Source organism: Chinchilla lanigera, unplaced genomic scaffold (genome assembly GCF_000276665.1).
Source record: "Chinchilla lanigera isolate Chin_1 unplaced genomic scaffold, ChiLan1.0 scaffold00014, whole genome shotgun sequence".
NCBI lineage: Eukaryota > Metazoa > Chordata > Mammalia > Rodentia > Chinchillidae > Chinchilla > Chinchilla lanigera.
The window spans coordinates 16,460,818-16,470,598 of record NW_004955415.1 but is presented as its reverse complement, the minus strand read 5'-3'; the positions used below and the strand labels follow the sequence as shown (position 1 = coordinate 16,470,598).

The window sequence follows — 9,781 nt, the reverse complement described above, 5'->3', positions numbered from 1 at the left end:
ATACAAAATGAAACCTTGCTTTCCTCGGTAAATACGTAAATAGAAGCTCTCGTGTGCTTACTGGTTTGCGGGTGACAGTGCTCACTCTGCCTTTGCTCAAGGATACCGTGTACAAATATATGTCTGTTTATAAACAATATAAACATACATAGAACTGTGTGTGTGACTGACTGGCTTTAACCCCGGCTGCTGTTTTCCAGCTGGCTGGATTCCTCCCGCTCCCTCATGGAACAAGGCATCCAAGAGGATGAGCAGCTGCTGCTACGATTCAAATACTACAGTTTCTTTGACTTGAATCCTAAAGTAAGCCTCTTCCCTTTTCTTTACCCCTCTCTCTTTTGTCCTGTGAAATGCAAAATTGAGTCACTGTGTTACCAAATTAGGATCTTCCTGCCGGTGTAGTCTCTAGGCTCTGCAGGGCGAGGCTGACACACCCTGGTCCCAGTCACCCGCCCTGAGCTGCTAGGAAGCTCCAGGGGGCCTCTGCCCTGCCCCAGGGTGCGCTGCTGCCTGCATTCACAGGAAGAAGGGACAGACTGAGGGGCTCAGGAGTTATCAGGCAGGGGGATCAGGGCAAGTTCGCATGAAGTCCCCAGCTAGTCACCAGCTCAGTTTTCGACACACACCGACCACTTGCAGTTTTGTTTTTTTTGTGTGTGTCTTTTTGTGACAGGATCTCATTATGCAGTTCAGGCTGACCTTGAGCTCACTTTGTAGCCCAGGCTGGCCTCGAACTTCAACAATCCTCCTGCTTCAGCCTCCCAAGTGCTGGGATTACAGGCGTGCGCCACCACACCCGGCAACCATCTGGAGTTTATTGGGACGATGAATGACGGTAGATAAATGCTGTGAGCTTTGGCCTTTTTCTCGGAGCTGTTCTGCAGAGCTGCACATCTGCAGCAAAATGGCCTGGGGTAGACAACATAAAGCTGGAAGGTCCTTAGGGTGCCCAGGGTGACCAGGGGACATTTTTACTTTTGGGCTGTTATGAATAATACTGCTGTGAACATTCACCTACAAGTTTGTTTTTTAAATTTTTTTATTGTAGCAAAGTATGCATACATACAACCCTTTGAGATCGTGACACTATTAAAGTAGTACTAGCCTTGAACTATCCTTGAACTCCTGCCTCAGCCTCCTAAGTGCTGGGATTACAGGCGTTGTACAACTATTATCACTACCCATTCCCAAAACCTTTTCATCATCCCAACCAGATATGGTTTGCTTGGAGCCAGGCGTGGTGGTGCACACCTGTAATCCCAACACTCAGGAGGCTGAGGCAAGAGAATCGTTGGGAGTTTGAGACCAGCCTGGGCTACAAAATGAGCTCAAGGTCAGCCTGAACTGCATAGCGAGACCCTGTTTCAAAAAAAAGAAATAGTTTGTTCATTAAATAGTAAATCCCCCTCTTCTCTTCCCTCCAGCTCCAGTAAATTCTATTCTACTTCCTGTCTGTGTGAATTGGCATATTCTAGGTAGTTCGTATAAGTGAAGTCACATAATGTTTGTCCTTTCATGTCTGATATATTTCACTTAGTAAAACAGCTTTAAGTGTCCATGTTGTGCCATGTACCAGAATTTTATTCCCACCAAGTGTGGTAGCACACGCCTGTAATCCCAGCACTTGGGAGGCTAAGGCAGGAGGACTGCTGTGAGTTCATGGCCAGCCTGAGCTACATAGTGAGTTGAAGGCCAGCCTGAACTGCATAGTGAAACCCTGTCTCAAAAAGACCAAAAAAAAAAAAAGAAGAAGAAGAAGAATTTTATTCCCTTTTAAGGCTAAATAGCATTCTGTCATGTGCATAGATATATCACCATATCATCCTTTTTTGTTTGTTTGTTTGTTTCTTCATTTTTGTTTCATTTGAGACAGGGTCTCACTATGTAGTTCAAGCTAGCCTTGAACTCACTATATAGCCCAGGCTGGCCTTGAACTCCTGCCTCAGCCTCCTGAGTGCTGGGATTATAGGCGTGCACCACCACACCCAGCTACATAGCACCTTTCATCTACTCAGCCACTGGTGGACATTGGGCTACTTCCACTCTTTGGCTATTGTAGGTAATGCTGCCGGGAACATTGCTGTGCCAGTGTCTGTTTGAATGCCTGATATCTATTTTCTTGAGTACACATCTAGGAGTGGAATTGCTGGATTGCCTTCCAAGTTTATCTTTCCAGAAACTGCTGATCACCTCTCTTCGGAGGTCCCACCATTTTACATCCAAAAGTGCACAAGCGTTCCATTTTCTACACCCTCACCACATTGGCTGTTAGTATCTCACTGGTTACATACATATTTTCGCATGGTGTGATGATCTGTTTTGTTTTGAAGTTTTTGTTCCCCAAATAACTAGGCATTTTCAACATTGCATCCGGTATGGAATTCTTTCTTTCCTTACGTATATGAAGAGTTACCTTTAATTAGATATAGGTCTCTTTCTAGATATTGCCTTATTGATACTTTGCCCACACTGTCCTGATACCATGCTATTTTAATTCCTGTAGCTTTATAATATGCTTTAATGTCTGTGAGGACTACTACTACCACCAACATTGTTCTTCTCCTTCAAAATTTTCTTGGCAGTTTTGAACACTATCTCTTCCATATTAACTTGAACATCAGCATGAAGTTCTGTGTAAAAATCTCCATCAGATTTTGCTTGAGATTACACTGCCTCCACAGATCAATTTGGGGTCCCTTCTTTTTATACTACCTATCATTTTTAAAGCATTTTTACTACCAAAGATGTGTGGTAAAGATAGGGAAAACAGTGGAGTCAAAGGTGGGTCAGTTTGACCCCTTGAAGAAACTGGAAAATATTCACAAAAAGAAAGGTCTGAATTCAGAAATAAAGCAAGATGGGGCAATAGACAGAGATGTTGCTTCCAGCTACGTGAATTAAGTTTAGAGCATCTCACTCACAGAAAATGGCCTCAGGTATTCCAGAAGTTTTGTACTGTAGAGTGTAAATATACCCCCATATACATGCACACACACACATGTGTTTCTTCCTCCAGTACGATGCTGTCAGAATAAACCAGCTCTACGAACAAGCCAGGTGGGCTGTGCTCTTGGAAGAAATTGACTGCACAGAGGAAGAAATGTTGATCTTCGCGGCACTCCAGGTATGGGATCTTTGGTGCCTTTTCTCTGCAAGCAGACACACCAAGTGCACCCCGCTTGAAGTGTCATATTCTTTGTGCTTTATTTTCCCTTTGATGAAAGAAATGGAACAGATATAAGTAAATTTAAATTTAAAATACTTGCAATTCATACTTGTGCACATGCTGTGGGAGGCATTCATCTTCCAAGTGTGATTTTTTTTTTTTTTTTCCCCTGCCAAGCCCAGTTGCTGATGGGGAGAGATTGAGTTTGAACCTGATCTTGCTGTGGACAGAGGGATGGGTCAGATTTAAATGCTGTTTTCCCTGTGCAGGTGGGCGGTCTCCTTTTGGGGCATGTTCCTTTTCCCAGGGGAACTGTCTTCAGAGAAGAACGAGTAGCCAAAGGATCTGTGTGTATTTGTAATTATTTCTGAAACCCACATTTTCACCTAGTATCACATCAGCAAGCTGTCACTGTCCAATGAAACCCAGGATTTTACCAACGAGTCTGAGGTTGACGAAGTGGAAGCCGCACTTTCTAATTTAGAGGTGACCCTCGAAGGTGGAAGAGCAGACAGCACTTTGGTACGGACTTTTCTGTTAACTCGGGCTGTGGCTTGTTCTGACCAATGAACAGAGGAACATTTTAAGTGAGAAATAAAATATTTCATCTGACTTTGAAAGAAACAGATATGCTCTTTATGTGATGAGCCTAAATTTAGCAAGAACTAACTAGCTATCCTCAGGCTACCTCTGCAAGGGACTCTTAAAATATTTTTTTCAGAACAGCTAATGATAACACCTTTTATATTGTATTTCTTCCTGGGAATCAGTTGTCTTGGGGTGAGGGAAGGAGTGCCGGGGGCTCCACTTCCTAGCATGAAACATGGGTCCCTGAGATCTGGATAGAACCACCCTGTCTGTTCAGGGGACAGCTGTGAGAGGAGAAGCGATGTTTTGCAGATACAGTCTTTATTATCTGTGTAGCTGATCGAAGCCAGTGGAAGTGAAGACCGTTTTCTAGAGTACTGTCCAACTTTTTTTTTTTTATGGCCGTACTGGGGATCAAACTCATGACCTTGCGCTTGCCAGGCCGTATTGGGGATCAAACTCATGACCTTGCTCTTAATGCCACTGAGCTATATCCCCAACCCTTTTGTCCAACATTTCTAAATCCTTTTAATTTCAGGGAAAAAAAACATTTTAAATCCTCCAAGAAAACATAAAGAAGGGGCTGGGGATATAGCTCAGTGGCACAGCACCTGCCTTACAAGCATGAGGTCATGAGCTTGATTCCCGGTACCACTAAAAAAATAATAAAGAAAACAATTGGCTTCTCAACTTTTGCTCCTTACCCTGCAGTGTAGGAGAATCTCCTTTGATTCCTTCACTGGATGCCATCCTTTTGTTTAACTTCGCCAGTCATGAGAGTGATTATGAACTTAATCATGTTGAATCAAAGAGGCAGACCCATTGTAACTGCACCTAAATAGTAGTGATGGATAAGAATGAGTCACTGTATTCCTAAGCATTTCGCTGATGTTCTCTTATCGTTAAATACCTTAAATAAGAAAGTGGTATCGTGCACAAGCAAATACTGGTACAAACTAAATGCAAAGATACTGCAGAAATGCAGAGCCCTATTTAAAGAGTTCTTTTTTGGTCTATTTTCACCGCTGAATAAGTAACAGGAAAATGATCCTTCTTAGAATAACTGAAAAAGTCCCTTCTCTCCCCATATTTTTATGTGGCTCTAAACAATAGGCTTCTCAGTTTGAAAACAGGCTCCAGCCTACACTGCAGAATGAACTTTGAACCAGGTTCCTCTTCAGAGTTCAGTCAGTGACCTAGCTATAGCCAGAGTTGCCTACTTGAATGTAAAACTTGCAAAAGATTTTGTTTGTATATATAAGTAATCATTTCTAATTCAAATTTTTACCTGAAATGGCAAGTACAGGAAATGCTGAGCAATTTTTAAACTTTCTTTTTTTAAATTTTTTGCTGGGGCTGGGGATTTAGCTCAGCGGCAAAGTGCCTGCCTGGCAAGCGCAAGGTCGTGAGTTTGGTTCTCGGTACCGGAGAAAAACAAACAAACAAAAAAAAAAAACAATTTTTTTGCTGTATGATGCATACAGCAAAAAATGAAAAAATATATATACACAGATGAACAAAAGGGAACTAAATTCGCACTCAAATCTCCACCCAAATCAAGACATAGAATTTTGCCAGCCATCCCTGCTGCTCCCCTTCCTGCTTCCAACCCTCCCTTACCCCAACCCTGCAATGACTGATGTGTTTTTGTTTTTGTGTTTTGAGACAGGGTCTTGCCATGTAGTTTAGGCTGGCCTGGAACTCACAGTGATCCTCCTGCCTCAGCCCCCAGAGTGCAGGGATCACAGGCATGCACCACCATGCTCTGCACAATGACTGACTTTTAAATTTTTTTTTTATTTGAATAATTTGGATTTAAATAACTACATGTGGCAATTGGCTACCATGTTGCATACCGCAGGTAAGAGTATCAGCGTCACCTGGGAGTTTCTTGTTTCTGAAATGTTGTATTTTTCCTTAGGAGGACATTACTGATATCCCTAAACTTTCGGATCATCTCAAATTATTTAGGTAAGTAACCTTTAAGGGGAAGGGGAGTTCCTCATAACAAAGCCTTGCAGGTAGAATCCAGGAGGGTGAATTTTTATATACACTGGGCAGGTTGGTGGTTGAAGGTTAGAACATGGGCCTTGGTGTCAGACAACAGGTTGAATCATAGCATCAGCACGCATACGAGCCGGGCAACCTTGAGTGGTGTTTTTAATAACTCTAAGCCTCACCTTTGTCATCTAATAAATGGGAATATACCTCTCCTGGATTTACTGGGAGGATGAGAAAAGATGATACTTGTGAAGCACTTAACATGGTTCCTGGCACCATAGTACGTGCTCACTAAACGGTGGTACAATCATGACCTCAATGAAGAATAATGATCATAACGCCAGACTGGAGTTCTCCAGAAGGGCCCACCTGGGAGGCTCGGGTCTCCAATGCCGTTAGATGGCCTTTTGGCAGTGTAAGAATTCGCTTGTCTCTAGAACTTCCAATCCTAGGAGAGTAATCACCATGTTAATCTACTTTTGCGTAAGTGCTGGTTGTTCTGACTGTAAAGAGGCTTTGGTTTGGCTTTGTTAACATGGAAAGAAGGGACAGCCGCCAGCCTTTGTGACGTCCTGTCCTCCTCGGTGCTGTGGGATGAAAAGAATAAGGGCCTTTGAAGTCCTATCGGTTACTTATTTCTTCACTTAACAGTTTGTTGACTTTTCTTAACAAACCAACACTTCCCAGGGGATTGCTTTTGATAATACAGGATGCAAAGCTTCTGAGACAGAACAGTGAGTCAGATGTAAATGGGAAACACAGATGCGGAGGAACAATGCTTGTCACTGGGTTTGTACAGGGATTTTAATGTGACCGCAGTGCAGAATCTCAGATACACTAATAGGGTCGCATAAACAGGTGAAACTCTAATTGGCTCGTATTGTTACTGAAAAGTAGTAACCACTTGAAGCCGTGACTATGCCTTTATAAAACACTCGTAATTGTTCCACAAAGAAACCTGGCTGTCAGAGTCTGCACAGAGCAAATCCAGCTCTTCATAAACCAAATCGTGGCATTGCCCTTCCAGTAAGGGTCTGAGATGTCTGCCTGAAGGAGGTGAGATGTGGGCATTAATCCCTGCTCAGTGGCCTTTGGTGCGACTATGAAAGTCTGTGAGGGAAGGAAGGAAGGTCAGAAGGGAGGGATGGAGGGAAAGAAAACTGAAGAGTAGAGCTCCCTGGGCTTTCCTGCTCCTCCTTTCCTCATCAGTATGAGAACCAGGATACATCCTTTGGTTTAATTTGTTTTTACAGTGAAGCTCTTTATTTTTTTCTAAATGAAACGTATGGAATCAGGGGCTGGGGATTTAGTTCAGTGGCACAGTGCCTGCCTGGCAAGTGCAAAGTCGTGAGTTCGATTCCTGGTACTGGAAAAAAAACAGGAGAAAAAAAAAAAAAAAAAAAACTATTGAGTCAACTATCTAAACAGTGGGCTTCGGTTTCTAGCAATGTGGCATCAGATCGGGCAGCCCTAATACTGCTGTAATAGTACCTGTGAGTGCTGCGTAAAAAGGAAAGAACTAGAATGTGGAATTGGTCACGAAGCAAAACAGAGAGTCCAGCTTTCAGGAAGCTAGTTCTACAAGTGCCATCTCAGCCTCACAGGGGGCTTAGGGCGTGGATTTAGGTTTGCACAGCTTGGGGCTGGTCTTCCAATTTCTGTGCGGGGCCAAGCGTGGTGGCACACACCTGTAATCCCAGCACTCAGGAGGCTGAGGCAGGAGGATCTTTTGCGAGTTGGAGGCCAGCCTGGGCTACAAAGTGAGCTCAAGGCCAGCCTGAACTGCATAGCGAGACCCTGTCTCAAAAAAAAAATTTTTTTTTTCTGTTCAGGGATAGGAAATAAAGCTTTCTGGCCCTTGTAAAGCAACAAGCCACACTGAAGCACCTACCTGAAGGTGCTTCACAATGGCAAGAAGGCCGTTCTGCTTAGGGCTTAGCAAGGAACAGAAGAACTACCCACCTTCCAGAGGAAGCAAGAAGAACATTTACCGTGGAGTTGACTTATGTGGGAAACTGAAAAGTCCTGAGAAATCAGAACCAAGGCCCATCCAAGCTCAGATGTAGACAGATACTTAAGTGTCTTCTGAGACGAGGGAACTCTGACGAAATGAAATAGAAACTGGTCCAGGACTGCAAAACCTGTGAAGTCCTAGCTAGCAATTGTACGGAGTTGCAAAAATACCCAGAGGGAAATATTCACAACCAGGCATGCGTGGGGCTCTCTGCAGAAAACAGTAAGCCTTGGAAAAATGAGCTTCCAGTAAAAACTACAACCCTGCACCTTCCCAGGTCGCCCTAAGGGACACAGGCCCAGCATGAGAAGTGGCAGTAATTACGGGAAATAGAGCAAGCTGAGGAAACCATAAAATCCGTATGCTTAGAATCATTAAGTACATTCAAAAAAGTATAATAAAGGAACACGGGCAATATCGGAAAGGATCGAAATCTTTCTATTGTGTGGTTTGATAATAAGTACACCTGTGCGATGCTGTAATTTACAGATGATTATGTTGTACACATTAGGGGCAGATGCTCATGGCATCTTAAAGATGGAGTGTGCTTGTGCATAGTTTGGAAGTGGACCCTAAGCTACACCGGCTGAACCCAGCTATCTGGGGCTCACACTGTCTCTGACAAGCTCCCTTTCAGTTCTGATGAGCTACAGTCTTCTGAAAAATTAAGTCCAGCTTGTTAGCAGGGCATTCGGAGCCTCACCCTGGGTCCCTTCCTATCATCTTGCTATTTCTTTTTTTTTTTTTTTTGGTGTCTGGAATCAACCTCGGGACCTCGCACTTGCCAGGCAGGCGCTTATGCCACTAAGCTAGATCCCCAGCCCCATGCCAGGCGTGGTGGCACACGCCTGTAATCCCAGCACTGGGGAGACTGAGGCAGGAGGATCTTTGCAACTTCAAGGCCAGCCTGGGCTACAAAGTGAGCTCAAGGCCAGCCTGAACTGCATAGTGAGACCTTGTCTCAAAAAGACCAAAAGAAAAAGGATTGAATAGATTCCCCAGGCCCTATTTTGTTTTTTTCTCGGAACAGGGTCTCAATGCATAGTTTAGACTCACACTGGCCTTGACCTCTAGATTCTCCTGCCTCAGTTTCCCATGCACTGAGATTGTAGGCATGTATCCTCATACTCCGCTATCTTGCTGTTCTGGTCACAGCCATTATACGTGTGGAAAAGCTGCAGCCCCAGAAACTACCCTCTCCCCCCATTTCCATGACTGCACGGTGCCTAGACTGTAGCGGATGTTTAGGAACCATCTGAAGCCCTGTGGTGGTGTGCACCTGTAACCTGTAACCCCACCCCTCTGGGAGGCTGAGGCAGGAGGATCATGAGTTCAAGCACAGCCTGGGCAGTGTAGCTACTTGGAGAGACCTTGTCTCAAAATTTAAGAGCTAAATAAATAGAAAGGGCTGGGAAACTATCGCAGCATAAAGGTCCTGGATTCAGCCTCCAATAGCGCATGTGTGCACCGCACAAACTAATTCAGCTCTTCCAGTATAAGCTGCTGGGCTCTGACTCACCCTGAGCTTTGCAGTCACCACCTTCTGAAGTTTCCTACATTTTCTTCATCCTTTATTCTCAATTTTAACTGCGCCAACTTTGAACTACCCACTCCCCACAGCCTTGTCACCCGACTTACTATCTCCTAGTACACTTACTTATTTCGTGTTTCCTTTTGAGGATTCATCCTACCCACCTCTTCCACTCCCCACCCATCAGTCCCACCGGCCCCAGCCTCTGGAACACAGAGGAGCAATAATTATTGCCCCCTTAATCTACCGGAAGCCCCTTGGAAGGCAAGGGAACTGGAAGGAGGCAGTGGAGGGAACCTGAGCTCTTGGGTCCTCCTAGACCAGTTAACAAGGCCCGGATGATCCAGTGCCTAAGGCTGAAGAGAAACATTTGGATGCCTATGGCTAAATTAAGACCTTGCAGCGGGCATGGTGGCACACGCCTATAATCCCAGCACTCCCAGCACTCCCAGCACTCAGGAGGCTGAGGCAGGAGGATCCT

General features: G+C 44.4%; 1 protein-coding gene across 1 annotated transcript in view; it reads left to right on the top strand.

Moving 5' to 3' along the window:
- Window positions 1-9,781, top strand: part of Fermt1 (fermitin family member 1) — a gene marked incomplete in the record, with an annotated part of 35,301 nt that overhangs the window by 12,623 nt on the left and 12,897 nt on the right. Inside the window, 4 exon segments of the mRNA XM_013512377.1 lie at window positions 201-303; window positions 3,017-3,124; window positions 3,557-3,688; window positions 5,676-5,725. Of these exon segments, the coding sequence (XP_013367831.1) occupies window positions 201-303; window positions 3,017-3,124; window positions 3,557-3,688; window positions 5,676-5,725 (393 nt within the window).